General features: G+C 48.6%; 1 protein-coding gene across 2 annotated transcripts in view; it reads right to left on the reverse strand.

The window, feature by feature from the left end:
* The window catches only part of TDRD9 (tudor domain containing 9), a 111,055-nt gene that overhangs the window by 61,840 nt on the left and 28,840 nt on the right, over positions 1–20,375 (reverse strand). For both annotated transcript variants that reach the window (XM_084791753.1, XM_084791752.1), the window contains exons 8-12: positions 13,135–13,238; positions 8,490–8,554; positions 3,419–3,473; positions 3,195–3,279; positions 1,879–1,936 (exon numbers count right to left, since the gene is read on the reverse strand). In XM_084791753.1, the coding sequence (XP_084647879.1) occupies positions 1,879–1,936; positions 3,195–3,279; positions 3,419–3,473; positions 8,490–8,554; positions 13,135–13,238 (367 nt within the window). The remainder of the gene's footprint in view (positions 1–1,878; positions 1,937–3,194; positions 3,280–3,418; positions 3,474–8,489; positions 8,555–13,134; positions 13,239–20,375) is intronic.

The following is a 20,375-nucleotide window of genomic DNA, read 5'->3' on the forward strand; positions in this document are numbered from 1 at the left end:
AAGGTTTCATCACAGAAACAGTAACCCATGCCCTATCTAAAAGATCTTTTCCCAAAATCCTGGACTTTTCTTTCCCTTACTTTTCCTATCTCACATTTGTCTTTGCATGAAACTCTAGCTCATCTGTTTACAGCTGTCTCCCAGTAGACTGCAGTCAGTATGCAACAGTCTTCCTCACAGGGGTGCCGCACCCCTGGTTACATGCACTGCTCCTCAAACATGACTGATGAACACGAGAAAAAACTCATGAGTGCCCAAGCTGCATGCACATGTACAAAGGACCAGTTAGTGGAGTTGTCACGGCCTCCTACCAAGCTACCTTCACCTGCCCTCCTTTTTAGCACAGGACCACATCAGGGCAGCCCTGACATTCTGCTTCCCACAAGATCCCTTGAAATGTCCTGACATCCCCTAGAGGTAGCCCTGCCAGAAAGAGGAAACTGTCATGAGCCAAATATGAGGGACTAGACCTTTGTGAGCTGGACCTTTGAGTCTCTTCTAAAGATGGAGAGGGGAGCAGAGGACAGCTGTGGTACAGGGAGGGGAGCAGAGCACAGCTGTGGTACAGGGAGGGGAGCAGGGGACAGCTGTGGTACAGGGAGGGGAGCAGAGGACAGCTGTGGTACAGGGAGGGGAGCAGGGGACAGCTGTGGTACAGGGAGGGGGGCAGGGGACAGCTGTGGTACAGGGAGGGGAGCAGAGCACAGCTGTGGTACAGGGGAGCAGAGCACAGCTGTGGTACAGGGAGGGGAGCAGAGCACAGCTGTGGTACAGGGAGGGGAGCAGAGCACAGCTGTGGTACAGGGAGGGGAGCAGAGCACAGCTGTGGTACAGGGAGGGGAGCAGGGGACAGCTGTGGTACAGGGAGGGGAGCAGAGCACAGCTGTGGTACAGGGAGGGGAGCAGAGCACAGCTGTGGTACAGGGAGGGGAGCAGAGCACAGCTGTGGTACAGGGAGGGGAGCAGAGCACAGCTGTGGTACAGGGAGGGGAGCAGAGCACAGCTGTGGTACAGGGAGGGGAGCAGGGGACAGCTGTGGTACAGGGAGGGGAGCAGAGCACAGCTGTGGTACAGGGAGGGGAGCAGGGGACAGCTGTGGTACAGGGAGGGGAGCAGAGCACAGCTGTGGTACAGGGAGGGGAGCAGGGGACAGCTGTGGTACAGGGAGGGGAGCAGAGCACAGCTGTGGTACAGGGAGGGGAGCAGGGGACAGCTGTGGTACAGGGAGGGGAGCAGAGCACAGCTGTGGTACAGGGAGGGGAGCAGAGCACAGCTGTGGTACAGGGAGGGGAGCAGGGGACAGCTGTGGTACAGGGAGGGGAGCAGAGGACAGCTGTGGTACAGGGAGGGGAGCAGAGCACAGCTGTGGTACAGGGAGGGGAGCAGAGCACAGCTGTGGTACAGGGAGGGGAGCAGAGCACAGCTGTGGTACAGGGAGGGGAGCAGAGCACAGCTGTGGTACAGGGAGGGGAGCAGGGGACAGCTGTGGTACAGGGAGGGGAGCAGAGCACAGCTGTGGTACAGGGAGGGGAGCAGGGGACAGCTGTGGTACAGGGAGGGGAGCAGAGCACAGCTGTGGTACAGGGAGGGGAGCAGGGGACAGCTGTGGTACAGGGAGGGGAGCAGAGCACAGCTGTGGTACAGGGAGGGGAGCAGAGGGCAGCTGTGGTACAGGGAGGGGAGCAGAGCACAGCTGTGGTACAGGGAGGGGAGCAGAGCACAGCTGTGGTACAGGGAGGGGAGCAGGGGACAGCTGTGGTACAGGGAGGGGAGCAGAGCACAGCTGTGGTACAGGGAGGGGAGCAGAGGACAGGCCATGGCACAGAAGGCCCTGACTGTCAACTTTTGCATGGAGAAATGAGCGCAGGAAGGCCTTACCATATTTGACATCTGGAACAGTGACAGAGCTCTCTGCAATGTTGGTGGACAAGATGATCTGTGGAGCATCAGACAAAGCATGTTCATGTTTTCCTTCTACTCAGAGCACTGTTGCAGTTTAAAAAAAGGTCTTGATACTGAGTGTTACTGTGAATTAGAAATTAGCCATCTTCGGATTTTATGCAGGTCACTACTGATGAAGAAGCTCCTGGTGTATGGAAAACCAGACACATACAACACAGGAGGTGCTGAAAGAGGCTGCAGGACATTTGATCACAGTGTGATCCCGGAGATTGTGTTGTTTACTGGAAAAACCCTTCTAGTTGCGGTGTGGCTCAGCTCTAGCACACACCTTTAATCCAAGAGCTCTCTGCCTGAATATTGCAAACAAGATTAAATAAAGTCAACCATAGGCCAAGAGATGGAGCAAGCAACCATTTGATAGGAAATGAAAATAGAAAAAAACAGAGTAAGAGAATTTAGGAGGATGGATAGAGAGACACACAGGAAGTAGAAGGGAGGCATATTCAGTTTGAGGTGCTTTTTTAAAGGAGAGCGTCTTCTTCTGGGATGTCAGCTGGGTGTTTCCTCTGCCTCTCTGAGCCATCAGGCTTTCACCTCAGCATCTGGCTCCTGAGTCTTCACTGGTAAAAGCAATGGAGTCAAGAAGGACCAGAGATCTGCTCGTGAACCAATTATAAAGCTTAGCAGAAGACTGAGGAATTGCCAGGGGCCAAAAAGCGTAAGCAGGTCAAATCCAGAGCAAGTGTCACCCTGAGCACCCTAGAGTAGCATGTGAGGTCTAGTTTGCTTAAAGATTCCAAATATCCTCAAGAATATCAGAGATTTGGGTCAAAATCTCAAGGTCCCAGACCCTGATCCTCCCAGGCAGCTCTGAGGAGGTGTGGTAAATACTGACAGCCTCCAGAGGGTTTAGACCACAGCTTCTGTCGAAGTCACCACTTCCAAGCCAGCAAAGCCCCTAGCAACAGTGCCCTGGACTCAGGAAATCAAACAAATAGAAATCTTATTTTTGCCAGGCATAACAATATATACCTATAACCTCAGAACTCAGGAGCACAGCACAGAGTGGTCCCAAGTCCATGGCCAGCTTAGGCTACATACCAACACCTGTCTCAAAAACAAAAAAAGATCTTAGCTTTTCAGGAAACTGATATACAAAATAGCACACAACACAAAAGGGCACAAATTCTCATCAACACATATTTGTCTGGTGCCTCGAGAGCTTAGGACACACTGGGAAAGAGGCTAAAGCACCAGCCGTCCTCTCGCACCTCACCGTGCTGGCTTCCTACCTTTCTGTACCCAGGGACCGGACTTAAAAATACATTATTCTGTTCCTCTAGAGTCACACTGGAGTGGAGTGGATAGACCTGCAACCTAAGAAACAGAGTAGTAAAGTAAATATCACATGGCACACAGCAGGCACCAGTAACTACGCAGTGAAGCAACTAAATTATGTAAGGCACAGCAGCACGCTGCTCTAAGAGCTGAAACAAAGCGCATCGCCTAGACATACCTTTTGTGGATCATGTTGGTGAGAAGTTCATGCATATAATTTATCTCACCTAGACCTAGGGGTGGGGAGGAAAAGAAGAAGGCAAGTGTGAATTTATTGCTAAAAAGTAACCTTTAAATTAAGATGATAACTTATTTGTAAGGCTCCTTACATCTTTACGCATCCCCCAGAGACTCACTGAGGGCCTGCTGCATGCACTATGCCACACCCTGCAAACACACAGTCAGTAGAGCAAACATCGCTGCTCTCCAAGAGCTCCCCTTCAGGAGCTGAAGCACAGAGAACAGCGAGCTGACCATGCTACAACTGCCACTGAGTATGTGCAGCGTGAACAATAGCCAGGCAGGAAGGTGGACAGAGCGTCTGAGGACTCCTGTGACTTTCAGTGATCTGGCCTGTATAGCCCTCGTTAAGAAGATGGGCTTTTTGTTTGAGAACTTCACGTGTGCATATGTTTTGATCAAATCTACCCCACATTCCTGCTACTCCAGTTCCTCCCTCCAATGCTCCTTCTCTCTCCTACCTGTATATGCCCTTAAAAAACAAAACAGCATGGCTGGAGAGATGGCTCAGCGGTTAAGAGCACCGACTGCTCTTCCAGAGGTCCTGAGTTCAATTCCCAGCAACCACATGGTGGCTCACAACCATCTATAATGTGATCTGATGTATACTGTATACATAATAAATAAATCTTTAAAAAACAACAACAAAAAAAACCCAAAACAACAACCCAGAGTTCTCCTGGTGCTACCTCTGCATGCATGGGTGGGAGACTGTCTACTGGAGCTTGGGCAGCCACATCCCTGAAACAAACACCTGATTTTCCCTCTTCTCAGTAGCAATCAACTGCCAACAGCTTCTTAGATAGGGACAGGACTTCACGAGCCCCACCCCCACCCCAAGCCACACTGGGATTTTGTCTGGCTCTTTCCTGTATGGGTCATAGTGATTCAGTTATAGCTACTATGTGTTCATGTCTGTAACAACAGTCGTGCTCCAGCGAATGCTGTTTCTATGTACACATCTACTCCCTCTGCCTCTTACAATCTTTCCAGATCCTCCATAATGACCACCTAGTCCTAGAGGGAGGGGAGGAGCATGGGCGGCCCATTTAGAGCTGAGCACTCCATAGACTTTTACTCTTTGCACAATGATCACTTACGGGTCTCTGTATTAAATCATCACCTGCTGCAAAAACAGGCTCCTCTCCTGAGTGCTGAAAGATTAACTGATCTATAGTATAAAGACAAAACCTCAGGGAACAGCTTCTTACTGTACCCGTTAGCAGAGTACTAACTAGCACTAGGCTCTACCTGAGGGCCTATGCCCCCACCAGCACTAGGCTCTATCTGAGGGCCCATGACCTCACCAGCACTAGGCTCTATCTGAGGGCCCATGACCTCATCAGCACTAGGCTCTATCTGAGGGCCTATGACCTCACCAGCACTAGGCTCTATCTGAGGGCCTATGACCTCACCAGCACTAGGCTCTATCTGAGGGCCCATGACCTCATCAGCACTAGGCTCTATCTGAGGGTCCATGACCTCATCAGCACTAGGCTCTATCTGAGGGCCTATGACCTCACCAGCACTAGGCTCTTATCTGAGGCCCTATGACCTCACCAGCACTAGGCTCTTATCTGAGGGCCCATGACCTCACCAGCATTAGGCTCTATCTGAGGGCCTATGACCTCACCAGCAGTAGGCTCAAGCTGAGGGCCTATGACCTCACCAGCATTAGGCTCTACCAGAAGGTGTATGACCTCACCAGCCTCCACCTTAGGCTCAATTAATAGTATGAGGCCTGAGTTCCATCTTGGTTGTTCCCATGACATTTCTGCCACTATTGCATGAGGAGGCCTATCCTGCTGTAGCTCACAGTGTTCACAACTGGTCAGACTGTTTACCATTGTTCTCCCCAGTTAACACTTATAGAACCTTCCAGCACTAGGTTGCTTTTATTTCTTGGTTATTGTGAGTAGAGCAGCAAGGAACACAGACGAGTGAGCATCTGTCTGTGGTAAGATATATAGTCTTTGGGTATATGCTCAGAACAGTATAGCTGGATCACACGATAGATCCACTCCTAGTTTTGGAGAAGTCTCCACCCTGACTTCTACAGTGGATGCACTCCCACCGATGGTGGGTAAGTACCCTCCTCACCTAGATCTGTACTGCACTTGCCATCATTTGGTTTTTGTTGTTTTTGTTTCATCTTAGCCATCTTTCTGCAAAAAGGTGAAATCTCAAAGTAGCTTTATTATGCATTTCCCTGATGACTAAAATATTTTTTTAAATACTTCTCAGTTGGGTCTGGAGAGACAGCTCAGCAGTTAAAGGCACTTGCTGCTCTTCCAGAGGGCAGAAGTTCAGTGTCCAGCACCTCTGTGGTGACTTAGAACCATCTGTAACTCCAATTCTAGGGGATTTAACACCCCCTCTGGTCTCCACAGGCACCAGGCAATGCACAGAGTGCACAGACACACATGCAGGCAAAACACTCATATACATAAAATAAAAATAAATAGCTCTTTAAAAATTGTCCTGGCCACTGTCTTATTTTGAGAACTCTGTTTAATTCCTTGCCCCGGTTCTTAATTGGGTTGTTTGGTTTTTTGTTTGCTTGGTCTTTAGTTTTCTGAGTTCTTATGCACCAACCCTTGGTCAGATGTATTTTATTTCTCATCTTATAAGCTGCACCTTCATTTGAACAATGGCATCCCATTGGTTGTTGGCCTTAATGCCTGTACTACTTGGGTCTTGTCCAGAAAGTCCTTCCTGAGCCCATGAGTTGAGTGTGCTCCCTGCTCTATCAGGTGTAGGGAATCAGATATTATGTTGAGGTACTTGATCCACTTGGAATTGAGTTCTGTACAGAGTGTGAGGTAAGATCTCAAAAAGATCTCGTCCCACTCTTTACATGACATCTAGTCTGACCAGCTCCATTTTCTTGAAGATGCTGTCAGATCTCCAATGTGTATTTTTGGCCTCTTGTCAAAATCCAGGTTGCTGTTAGGAGTATGGGTTCATAAGGGGGTCCTCAATGTATCATTTTTATACTAGTACCGTGCTGTTTTTATTGCTGTGGTTCTATAACATAACTGAAAATCAGGCACAATGCTTTCTCTAGCAATGCTTTTACTGTTCAGGATTGTTTGTTTCCATATGAATTTTGAAATTATTTCTCAGTTTCTGTGAAAAACTGCATTTGGGATTTAGATGAGGACTGCATTGAGTCTGTAGACTGCTTTGGGTAGATGGCCATTTTTACAATATTAGTCCTATCAATCCTTAGGCACGGGAAACCTTGCCATCTTCTAGTATATTCTTCAATTTATTTCTTTAGTGTCTTACTTAAAATTGTTTTAAATATATATACATTCTTTCAGTGTTTTCCTTGTCAGAGTGAAAGTAATTCCTTCTCTTCCCTGTGTTTTCTGAATTTCCTCCAATGAATAGACAAAATGTTTCCTATCAAAAAATTGTAAGCCAGATATGGTAACTCCAGTCTGAAATCCCAGAAATTTGGAGATGGAAGCAAGAAAATATCTACTTCAAAACTAGACTTGGCTACACAGATGGTTCCAGACCAGGCACGGCTACATTAAAATTCTGACTCAAAAACAACAAAAAGACTAGACTGTAATAAATGGCAGAGTTTCGGGTTTGATCCCAAGCAATAAAAAACTATTAATAATACTTTAAGGGATTTGGTCATTTTCAGTAGGTTTAAAAATATCTACTGACTTATAGCACTTGCATATGCATTCTGCCTCATGAGAATGATCCATATTTGAGTCTTTTAAGGTTCAACTGTGTCTCCCAGAAAATATTTTAGATTACAACGCCAGTAACTCAAAATGTGAGTGACCTTATTTAGAAACAGTCATCACACGTATCACTAGCTATGATGAGGCCTAGGAGAGTAGTTTGGTACCTTCATCCAACAGGACTATTGGTCCCATAAAAAGAGGGAGAGGACAGACTTATGGAGAACGCCCCAGGCAGCAGCAGAGATGAGGGAGGAGCTGCTACAAGACAACCGGAAGCTACCACCACCGAGCTGGGAGGAGCCTGGTGTCTGAAGGGAGCCCCTCTACTACCGCTTGTTTTAGAATGCCCAGTAGGAAAACACACTGTTCTTATTTTAAACCATCCAATTTGCATTATCTTGTTAGAGCAGCCCTGAAAAAATCTAACACAGAGCTGCTAGAAACAAGTCAATTAATTAAACAGCAGACTTGATTTACATTAGCACAAACAGACAGCCACAGGCCTGATGGTAAAATGTCACCTGTAACTGTCTTGCTGGGGCAGTGCTCACCTCATGTTAGAGATTACTGAGTAGCAACACAGCTCTGCTGCTGCTTGTCCCTTACATACTGTGTTTATGCATTATGTGCACACAGAATCACTTGATAAATACAAACCAATACAAACTCTATGTACCTGCCAGCTAGCGGCTGTTTCTGTACATAAATGAGTCCAGTCAGTAAACAGATGTAACGGAGACTTGAAGCTCACATGTTACATTCCAAAGTGAAGTTTCTCTTGTTGCATACCTTGTTTCCATCCCTAGACGCACAAATACGCATATGTGCTAGTGTTACCTTTCCACAACCTAGTATGTGAATTATTATAATTTCATCAAACTATACTACTCGACAAAGCCATTTGACAAAGTGCTGCTAAACAGAGGTGAGTCTTTCAGAAGGGCAGGAAGAGCCCACTGTCTTAGCCACTGGGAAGGGACACAGAGGTCGCTGGTGACTCTAGTGCTTTGTGCTCTGTCTCAGTAAGAACGCCGCGCGTGAACTCATGGCCATGCAGAGGAATGCTCTTAACGAAGCAGGACACCTTACCAGAAGTTCTGAAGTGGCAAGACTGCCTTTGAAAAGCTAGTCTTGGTTCCTGCAAACCCCTGTACAGTGCAATGGTTACAGTAACAAACCAAGCGAGTCACAGTTGTTCGTGTTCTCAGTGTCTGAGAGAACAGGCAGCATCAACATCATATTTCAAATATGTGCTGTCCACAGTATTAAAATTCCAGTAACAAAATATGGGATTCACACCTGGCAGAAACACCAGCACGCTGCTCCGCTCCGACACAAACTGGGCCCCCGACCAGGTCTTGTTCCTGTCAAAATGTGAGGTGAACAAGTTTGAATCAAGGCTAGAAGAGGCCTGCTGCATGAGATCCTGCTGCTACTGTTTGCTCAGGAAAGCTCTAGCAGATGGTGTCAGGTGATGGCCTTCACTTCACGTGAACAAGACAGGGATGCAGAGAGCCCAGGCAGGCAATATACTGGGGCTCCTGGCTTCCATCGCATTTGCCTGTAAGACACACTATCTGCAAAAGTTTTCCTGCAAATTTAGACACTATAATCCAGAAACCCATTAAGTCCCAGATTATTACAAAGTATGCTTACAGATGCAGATCTCAGATAACCACCTCCTCACTACCATGGTTCTTTCAGTATGAAATAGAATTCTTCCTCCAAAATCTATGGGCCCTCCTTGCATTTCACTTCCTCTATGCAGTCTGGGGGCAGCAGTAACAGGCAGAAGGGCCTACCCCTGGCTAGAGACCCAGATTAAAAAGTAAGTAATTAAGAAGAAGGTCCCTTCAACTGAGCAGTAAGATGAGAAAAACAAATACAACAATGTGTTAGAGAGAGAGCAGGGGCTGGAGAGATGGCTCAGCAGTTAGCATCACTGGTTGCTCCTCCAGGGGATCCAGGTTCAAGTTCCAACACCAACCCAGTGACTCAAGACAACATGGTGCACAGACATACTTGGAACAAAACGCTTGCCTACATAAAAAGAGTTGTGAAAAAATGAGCTGCACAGGACAACGGGGTAAGTCATATGCTTAACATGTACAAAGTCATGGGTTCATTACCAACACCAGGAGGAGACAACTGTGGACCAAAGGAAAAGTGTTAAATGAAAACTGATTACCAAAAAATAATGATAAACCTCGAAAAGTAGGTGATCACTTCCAGGACAGCCAGGGCTACACAGAGAAACCTTGTATGAAAAAAATAATAATCATAATAATCATAATGATTTTTAAAAACCACTATTTATCCACCGCTAATGGGGGTTCAACCACAAAAGTGACCAGGTGAAAATTTATGGAGCTCAAGACTAGGCTGTGATACAAGGGGAACTGGCCCTAAAGTTAAATCCCAAGGAGCTAGGGCAGTGGCTTAGTCAGTGAAGTGCCTGCACTGCTATCATGAAGACCATGTGCTCGGAGCACACGACTGTGACTCCATCCTGCGGAGGCAGAGATAGCAAGATGGCGCAGGCGTGACTGCCAAGGAGTCTAGTCTAATTGGTGTGAGCTCCAGGCCTATGAGAGCCCCTGTCTTGGAGGAGCTGGATTGCAATCCTGAGGATGACACCTAGTGTTGTCTTCTATTCTGTGCGCGCGCGCGCGCGCACGCGCACACACACACACACACAGGCACACACACACACACACACAGGCACACACACACACACACACAGGCACACACACACACACAGGCACACACACACACACAGGCACACACACACACACATGACTCATTCATTCATTCCTTTCCAGCTACAACCATTGAGAACACCTAAACGTAGCGGCAACAGGTAGAACCCTGCAGCGTCTGTCGTCCTCTTTAGACAGACTCCCATGACTCACTGCAGGAGCTAGACTCCCTGGTGAGTGGCAGAAGCTAGTGCCCAAGGATGTAATAATCGTCCTAGAAGACACCAACTCACTGCATTTACGACAACTGGGGCACAAAAGTTAGCTTTACACTTTAATAAAAACCCATCAATCTTTTAAAAATAAGACAAGCCTCACAAATGAAAAACTTTCTGCAAAGTTATTTTCTGACATAAAGAACTGTTATCCAAAATACATAAAGAACACTTAAACTCAGCATTAAATAAACAACAAAACAAACAAACAAAGCCAGGTATGGTGTCACATACCTTTAATGTCAGCACTCAGGAGGCAGGAACAGGCAGATTTGAGAGTTCCAGGCCAGCCAGGTCTACATAACAAGTTCCAGGACAACCAGGGCTATCTAGTGACACCTTGTCTCAAACAAGCAAACAAAACCAACAAACTGAATTGTAAAATGGTCAGAAGACATGAGCAAGCACTTTGTGGAAGACGAAGGAGACATCACAGACACAGAGAGAGCTCGCTAAGTGTGCAGAAGCCCAGAACCCAGCCTCTGGCTGGCGGTCACGCAGCATGGCGCAGCTACACTCCCGGCTCCTTATCAAACTACCTGTGCTCCTGCCATGGAAGGCAGCAATTGTTCTCCTTATAATTTATCAAGTCAACTGATGTCTCTGTCCACAGAAAGGCTGCGTGCAAGTTTTTACAGCCGCTCTACTCAGAGTTTGAGACTGAGAAGACAACCAAGATGCCATTTAGTAGGTAAAGAGATAAACTGTGGTCAATGCAAACAATAGAATACTATTCAGCAATTAAAAAGTTGGGGCTAGCCGGGCGGTGGTGGTGCACACCTTTAATCCCAGCACTTGGGAGGCAGAGGCAGATGGATCTCCATGAGTTTGAGGCCAGCCTGGTCTGCAAAGTAAGTCCAGGATAGCCAAGGCTACACAGAGAAAACCTGTCTCGAAAAAAACAAACAAACAAACAAACAACAACAACAACAAAACAAAAAAGAAAAAGTTGGGGCTGAGGAGATGGCTTGGTGGGTAAAGTACTTAACATAAGAAGAGGGAAAATTCTTCTTGTAGAACAGTCTTAGGGAATATAGAACAAAGAAAAATTACAACATGCCAAATATACTAAGGATCAGACAAGAGGGCCACTGAAGTCCGGGCAGCCTTCAGATACTAGTACTGAGGTCAGTAAACCCACTCAGTCACAAGCACAGGAAATACAAACCTACTCCCAACTCTGAGGTCAGAGGTCATCAAAGACAAAGCATATATCTGATAGTTAGCCAGAGTGAAAGACATATTTACCTACAGGAGCGATGAGACAAAAAGGAGCTTTATCACTGGAGTAACACAAGCCAGTAGATTATAGGAAAACAGTATCAAAATTTAGAAAGAGTGCTAAAAAGATGAATTTTGTTACACACTTATCTCAATGATGTTGGTATGTAGAATTAGAAAACTGAAATGGAAGAAGCATTTAATAACCATGAATTTCATACAAGTTGAGTATTCCTGCTCTGAAAGTCTGAAATCTGAAATACTCCAAAGTCTGATACTTGACTTTGAACCTCAAAATGTTTTTGAGTTTGTAGTGTTTACAGGTTCAGCCACCACAGTCTGTGAAAACACTCCAAAATACAAAAAATTCTGGTCCCCAGCATTTCAGGTGAGAGAAGCCCAGCCAAACCTAACAGCACTGCACACTCATCCTTTTGATGGTTTGAGAGCCAGTGCCTGTTTACACACTAGAATGAATCAGTCCAAAATGTCTGCATACTTCAAGTCATGCTATACAAAGTAAAGACATGAATTTTTAATTTACGCATTTGTGTATGTGTGCACATATATGTGGGTATATGTGCATGCAAGAGAGGAGAAGGGAAGAAGAGGGAGAGAGGATGAGGGGAGGAAGGAAGGGAATGAGGGAAGAGGGAGGGAAGACAGTGTCTCAATGGCCTGATGCTCACCAATTAGGCTAGCCTGGCGTGATGGTCCCTGAGACCCAGGGCCCACCTGTCCCACCCTCCCAGTGGAATTTCAAGCACACACCACATGTGCAGTGTTTTCCCTGTGTGTCCCGAGAGTCAAACTCAGGTCCTCATGCTTGCAAATCAAGCACTTTACTAACTGAGCCATCGCCCCAGCCCAGCTCAGTTTTTTATCTGTTGATTTAGATTTCTTTAAACGAATAATAAAGCTGAAATAAAGTAACTTTTTAACAAAATAAAAGCCACCAAAAAATTACAAACAGAGTCTTGGAAGGATGTAATTTGGGAAGATTGAAAGTGACCCAAGATAAGAAGTCCAAACCTGAGGAGAATTAAGCCAGGCCGAGGACGGCGGGGGAGCCCCAGCAGCCATCTCGCCTGCTTACTAAGGGAGGAAGAATATACATCGCTGTTATTTGTTCCTAAAATAATAAATGCCATTTATGAGATGCAATAAAATTAGGCCCACAGAGCTTCAATGACATAGTTTTGTTTTTATTTTAATTATAGAGTCAACCCAGCATTTAGAACCTAAACTGTTCTGAAAGGGAAAAAAAAACTCCAGTTAAAAAGAAAGCTAAAAGAATGAACATCTAGATTGCCTGCTGGGTATCAGAAAATATCTCTGAAACAAAGAAAACAAAGACAAAGCAGAGAAAGCCATGTGACTCCTGAAAAAGCCGTCATCTCGCTTTCTGGCTCCAGTGCTAGGGAAAGATGGGTAGGCAGGTGTAGGTAGGTAGGTAGGCAAAACTGCACTCAGCAGGGCTCTGACTCCTGTAAGTAGAAATCTGCAGAGAGGGACCAGTGACTCTGACTGCTGAAAAGGCGTCTACAGCTCCGTGTACGGCACACACCTGAAATCCCAGCACTTGAGCGCAGGAAAACCAAACTGTCATTAAGTAGCTAGACTCTGTCTCAAAACAAGCCCAAGTGTCTACAGCTATGGTCTTAATCCTGTAAAAACGCTAAGAAGGCTCCAATAAGTGACCAGTGTTTCAAGTTACACACAAGGAAATGCGGCTGGAGGGACTCTTACCCACTCTCCTTCATGTCCAGGTCGTCAAACATCTGAATAAGAGAGACAGCAACTTCATAGACATCCTTTGTTATCACTGGCTCCTCCAGACGGTAGGGGGGGAGCTGAAAAAGATAAAATAGAATAAGTAGAGTTGCAGGGAAATGCTGGTTCAGATGTGTGCCACTCCTTTAGCTATCACTCTAAAAACACTTTAGGTAACAACAACAACAACGCCACTTACAGTCACTCTTGAACACGTGTGGCAGCAAGTGCTGCTGGGATACCTAAGACGCCTGGCATTAAAGTCAATGGGACAACGAATGGAATCAGAGAGTCCAAGCAGAGACCACTTCTAAGGCACAGGATAAATTGCATCAAAGCACAGCGTCCTTCCAGGGTATCAGATCCCTGTCTCTGCAAGCCCCAACATCCCAACATCTCCACACAGGAAGTATCAGCAAAGGGTAGTACCATGTCTCCCAGTGTGCCCTAAGAACACCACAGGAAACAGCAGCTGTCTGCCGAGGCTCAGAAGAATGCTAGACTACTTTTAACTAAATATTAAACCCAAATTGACCAAAGAGGCTAAGAATTTCCCTTGTAATCCTCTACAGAGCACAGGCGCCCACCTCATGCAGCCCTCCTGGGCCCGGCTGAAAGGACTGTCAGTGCACATGACTCTGCAGGAGCGGAGGCCATAGCTACAAAGAATTTCTCCAATTGCTACAGCACAGTTTTCACACGGTCTATTTTATAGTCTTTCTGTGTTTTCCACCAAGAGAAAGAAGTGTTTGTTTAATAATTGGATCGACTACAGTCTATAAGACCTCACACATGATGTTGTGACAGACACACAGAAAGGACTCTTCAGGTGGTCAGAAGGTATTCATATATGGAAATATTATTGCAATTGTTACTTAGAGTAAACTAAGGCAGCTAGTATCCAAATACCCACCTTCCCAATGCTACAATTCTAGTAACTTGGTTATGACAGAGCACATTAAATGCACCATCCCTGATATACCTTAATTTCCTACCTATCCTAACAGTGCCCAATATTCTGTAATGCAACTACTCAAAATAGAAATAAGGAGAAGGTATGTGTTCCACAAACGCCAAAGTGGCACCAAATCCACCTAGAAGTCTGCTGTAGACAAGCCATGTGGAAAAAGCATGTGACTCTACTGAATTCTAGAACTCAAGCCCTCTCAACTGTTGTTCTTGACGTTGGTGTTCAGCCTAGAATCCTAGAGACCCACCTGTGTCCACCTTCCTAGACTCCTAGAGACCCACCTGTGCCCACCTTCCTAGACTCCTAGAGACCCACCTGTGTCCACTTTCCTAGACTCCTAGAGACCCACCTGTGTCCACCTTCCTAGAATCCTAGAGACCCACCTGTGTCCGCCTTCCTAGGCTCTAGAGACCCACCTGTGTACACCTTCTTAGACTCTAGAGACCCACCTGTGCCCACCTTCCTAGAATGCTAGAGACCCACCTGTGTCCACCTTCCTAGACTCCTAGAGACCCACCTGTGTCCTCCTTCCTAGACTCCTAGAGACCCACCTGTGTCCACCTTCCTAGACTCTAGAGACCAACCTGTGTCCACCTTCCTAGACTCCTAGAGACCAACCTGTGTCCACCTTCCTAGACTCCTAGAGACGCACCTGTGTCCACTTCCTAGACCCCTAGAGACACACCTGTGTCCACCTTCCTAGACTCTAGAGACCCACCTGTGCCCACCTTCCTAGACTCTAGAGACCCACCTGTGTCCACCTTCCTAGAATGCTAGAGACCCACCTGTGTCCACCTTCCTAGACTCCTAGAGACCAACCTGTGTCCACCTTCCTAGACTCTAGAGACCAACCTGTGTCCACCTTCCTAGACTCCTAGAGACCCACCAGTGTCCACCTTCCTAGAATCCTAGAGACGCACCTGTGTCCACTTCCTAGACCCCTAGAGACACACCTGTGTCCACCTTCCTAGACTCTAGAGACCCACCTGTGCCCACCTTCCTAGACTCTAGAGACCCACCTGTGTCCACCTTCCTAGACTCTAGAGACCCACCTGTGCCCACCTTCCTAGACTCTAGAGACCCACCTGTGTCCACCTTCGTAGAATGCTAGAGACCCACCTGTGTCCACCTTCCTAGACTCCTAGAGACCCACCTGTGTCCACCTTCCTAGAATCCTAGAGACCCACCTGTGTCCGCCTTCCTAGGCTCTAGAGACCCACCTGTGTACACCTTCTTAGACTCTAGAGACCCACCTGTGCCCACCTTCCTAGAATGCTAGAGACCCACCTGTGTCCACCTTCCTAGACTCCTAGAGACCCACCTGTGTCCTCCTTCCTAGACTCCTAGAGACCCACCTGTGTCCACCTTCCTAGACTCTAGAGACCAACCTGTGTCCACCTTCCTAGACTCCTAGAGACCCACCAGTGTCCACCTTCCTAGACTCCTAGAGACGCACCTGTGTCCACTTCCTAGACCCCTAGAGACACACCTGTGTCCACCTTCCTAGACTCTAGAGACCCACCTGTGCCCACCTTCCTAGACTCTAGAGACCCACCTGTGTCCACCTTCCTAGAATGCTAGAGACCCACCTGTGTCCACCTTCCTAGACTCCTAGAGACCAACCTGTGTCCACCTTCCTAGACTCTAGAGACCAACCTGTGTCCACCTTCCTAGACTCCTAGAGACCCACCAGTGTCCACCTTCCTAGAATCCTAGAGACGCACCTGTGTCCACTTCCTAGACCCCTAGAGACACACCTGTGTCCACCTTCCTAGACTCTAGAGACCCACCTGTGCCCACCTTCCTAGACTCTAGAGACCCACCTGTGTCCACCTTCCTAGACTCTAGAGACCCACCTGTGCCCACCTTCCTAGACTCTAGAGACCCACCTGTGTCCACCTTCCTAGAATGCTAGAGACCCACCTGTGTCCACCTTCCTAGACTCCTAGAGACCCACCTGTGTCCACCTTCCTAGACTCTAGAGACCAACCTGTGTCCACCTTCCTAGACTCCTAGAGACCCACCAGTGTCCACCTTCCTAGAATCCTAGAGACGCACCTGTGTCCACTTCCTAGACCCCTAGAGACACACCTGTGTCCACCTTCCTAGACTCCTAGAGACCCACCTGTGCCCACCTTCCTAGACTCCTACAGACCCACCTGTGTCCTCCTTCCTAGACTCCTAGAGACCCACCTGTGTCCACCTTCCTAGACTCTAGAGACCCACCTGTGTCCACCTTCCTAGACTCTAGAGACCCACCTGTGCCCACCTTCCTAGACTCTAGAGACCCACCTGTGTCCACCTTCCTAGAATGCTAGAGACCCACCTGTGTCCACCTTCCTAGACTCCTAGAGACCCACCTGTGTCCACCTTCCTAGACTCTAGAGACCAACCTGTGTCCACCTTCCTAGACTCCTAGAGACCCACCAGTGTCCACCTTCCTAGAATCCTAGAGACGCACCTGTGTCCACTTCCTAGACCCCTAGAGACACACCTGTGTCCACCTTCCTAGACTCCTAGAGACCCACCTGTGCCCACCTTCCTAGACTCCTACAGACCCACCTGTGTCCTCCTTCCTAGACTCCTAGAGACCCACCTGTGTCCACCTTCCTAGACTCTAGAGACCAACCTGTGTCCACCTTCCTAGACTCCTAGAGACCCACCAGTGTCCACCTTCCTAGAATCCTAGAGACGCACCTGTGTCCACTTCCTAGACCCCTAGAGACCCACCTGTGTCCACCTTCCTAGACTCTAGAGACCCACCTGTGCCCACCTTCCTAGACTCTAGAGACCCACCTGTGTCCACCTTCCTAGAATGCTAGAGACCCACCTGTGTCCACCTTCCTAGACTCCTAGAGACCCACCTGTGTCCACCTTCCTAGACTCTAGAGACCAACCTGTGTCCACCTTCCTAGACTCCTAGAGACCCACCAGTGTCCACCTTCCTAGACTCCTAGAGACGCACCTGTGTCCACTTCCTAGACCCCTAGAGACACACCTGTGTCCACCTTCCTAGACTCTAGAGACCCACCTGTGCCCACCTTCCTAGACTCTAGAGACCCACCTGTGTCCACCTTCCTAGAATGCTAGAGACCCACCTGTGTCCACCTTCCTAGACTCCTAGAGACCAACCTGTGTCCACCTTCCTAGACTCTAGAGACCAACCTGTGTCCACCTTCCTAGACTCCTAGAGACCCACCAGTGTCCACCTTCCTAGAATCCTAGAGACGCACCTGTGTCCACTTCCTAGACCCCTAGAGACACACCTGTGTCCACCTTCCTAGACTCTAGAGACCCACCTGTGCCCACCTTCCTAGACTCTAGAGACCCACCTGTGTCCACCTTCCTAGACTCTAGAGACCCACCTGTGCCCACCTTCCTAGACTCTAGAGACCCACCTGTGTCCACCTTCCTAGAATGCTAGAGACCCACCTGTGTCCACCTTCCTAGACTCCTAGAGACCCACCTGTGTCCACCTTCCTAGACTCTAGAGACCAACCTGTGTCCACCTTCCTAGACTCCTAGAGACCCACCAGTGTCCACCTTCCTAGAATCCTAGAGACGCACCTGTGTCCACTTCCTAGACCCCTAGAGACACACCTGTGTCCACCTTCCTAGACTCCTAGAGACCCACCTGTGCCCACCTTCCTAGACTCCTACAGACCCACCTGTGTCCTCCTTCCTAGACTCCTAGAGACCCACCTGTGTCCACCTTCCTAGACTCTAGAGACCCACCTGTGTCCACCTTCCTAGACTCTAGAGACCCACCTGTGCCCACCTTCCTAGACTCTAGAGACCCACCTGTGTCCACCTTCCTAGAATGCTAGAGACCCACCTGTGTCCACCTTCCTAGACTCCTAGAGACCCACCTGTGTCCACCTTCCTAGACTCTAGAGACCAACCTGTGTCCACCTTCCTAGACTCCTAGAGACCCACCAGTGTCCACCTTCCTAGAATCCTAGAGACGCACCTGTGTCCACTTCCTAGACCCCTAGAGACACACCTGTGTCCACCTTCCTAGACTCCTAGAGACCCACCTGTGCCCACCTTCCTAGACTCCTACAGACCCACCTGTGTCCTCCTTCCTAGACTCCTAGAGACCCACCTGTGTCCACCTTCCTAGACTCTAGAGACCAACCTGTGTCCACCTTCCTAGACTCCTAGAGACCCACCAGTGTCCACCTTCCTAGAATCCTAGAGACGCACCTGTGTCCACTTCCTAGACCCCTAGAGACCCACCTGTGTCCACCTTCCTAGACTCTAGAGACCCACCTGTGCCCACCTTCCTAGACTCTAGAGACCCACCTGTGTCCACCTTCCTAGAATGCTAGAGACCCACCTGTGTCCACCTTCCTAGACTCCTAGAGACCCACCTGTGTCCACCTTCCTAGACTCTAGAGACCAACCTGTGTCCACCTTCCTAGACTCCTAGAGACCCACCAGTGTCCACCTTCCTAGAATCCTAGAGACGCACCTGTGTCCACTTCCTAGACCCCTAGAGACACACCTGTGTCCACCTTCCTAGACTCTAGAGACCCACCTGTGCCCACCTTCCTAGACTCTAGAGACCCACCTGTGTCCACCTTCCTAGAATGCTAGAGACCCACCTGTGTCCACCTTCCTAGACTCCTAGAGACCAACCTGTGTCCACCTTCCTAGACTCTAGAGACCAACCTGTGTCCACCTTCCTAGACTCCTAGAGACCCACCAGTGTCCACCTTCCTAGAATCCTAGAGACGCACCTGTGTCCACTTCCTAGACCCCTAGAGACACACCTGTGTCCACCTTCCTAGACTCTAGAGACCCACCTGTGTCCACCTTCCTAGACTCCTACAGACCCACCTGTGTCCTCCTTCCTAGACTCCTAGAGACCCACCTGTGCCCACCTTCCTAGACTCCTAGAGACCCACCTGTGCCCACCTTCCTAGACTCCTAGAGACCCACCTGTGTCCACCTTCCTAGACTCCTAGAGACCCACCTGTGTCCACCTTCCTAGACTCCTAGAGACACACCTGTGTCCACCTTCCTAGAATCCTAGAGACCCACCTGTGTCCACCTTCCTAGGCTCTAGAGACCCACCTGTGTCCACCATCCTAGACTCCTAGAGACCCACCTGTGTCCACCTTCCTAGACTCCTAGAGACCCACCTGTGTCCTCCTTCCTAGAATCCTAGAGACCCACCTGTGTCCACCTTCCTAGACTCTAGAGACCCACCTGTGTCCACCATCCTAGACTCCTAGAGACCCACCTGTGTCCACCTTCCTAGAATCCTCGAGACCCACCTGTGCCCCCTTCCTAGTGCTGAGGGTTACAAAGGAAAGGCTGCGTGTGTGGAGCACACTCAGGTTCTCATGCTTGCACCCGAGCCACCGCTCACCCCTGAGGGGCCTCTTTCAAAACATCAAGGGGCGCAGACTGCTCACAGGCCCCTGCTGTATGTTGGGGCTAAAGAAAGGTATCAGCATGTCCAGGCTGGCCAGGGGGTCCCAGAAAACAAGAAACAAGTTCTTTAGAAAATACATTCATCAAGAGACTAGGTGTCCCTCCAACAGGAGGAAACAAACGGTAGGAAAGATGAGAATCTAATTTAAGTGGATTAAAGACCTAAAAATGAGAATAACCCCCTAAAGCAGATGCATTAATGCCGGCTGTCTGTTGGGCACAGTGGCACACACTTGTAAGCCCAGCAGTTGGGAAAGTAGAGGAAGAAGGAGCAGGTGTTCAGGGTCAGCCTTGTCTACATGGCACACTGAGGCTCACCTGGCTACCTAAGAGTCTGCCTCAAGCAAAATGCAACAGCACAGTCATGATGCATAAACCAAGGCCAGAAGCGCAGCTCTTATCCTCAGTGCTGGGGGGGGGTGCTGCATGGGGGGTGGGTTGCTGCATGGGGGCCGGGGTGCTGCATGGGGAGATGCTGCACGGGGTGGGAAGGCAGGGTGCTGCACAGGGGCGGGTGCTGCACAGGCAATGCTGAATGGGGGTTGGAGTACTGCATGGTGGTGGGGTGCTGCAAGGGCGACAGGGGAAAAGGGGGGCCCAGGGTGCTGTACCAGGGGCGGGGTGCTGCACTTCTGGCCCTGGTTTATGCATCATGAATGTTCGCTGTACAATTCCACTAGAGTGTACATATACACTGTATATTCTTGAAAAAGAAAACAAGTTAAAAAATAAGGGATAAAGAAGATTTCCAAAGGGTCTTTAAAAGGAACACCTAAAACTGGCATCAGAAAAAAACAGGAGACCA

The sequence above is a fragment of the Acomys minous genome (genome assembly GCF_964271855.1).
Source record: "Acomys minous genome assembly, chromosome: 8".
Classification (NCBI taxonomy): Eukaryota; Metazoa; Chordata; class Mammalia; order Rodentia; family Muridae; genus Acomys; species Acomys minous.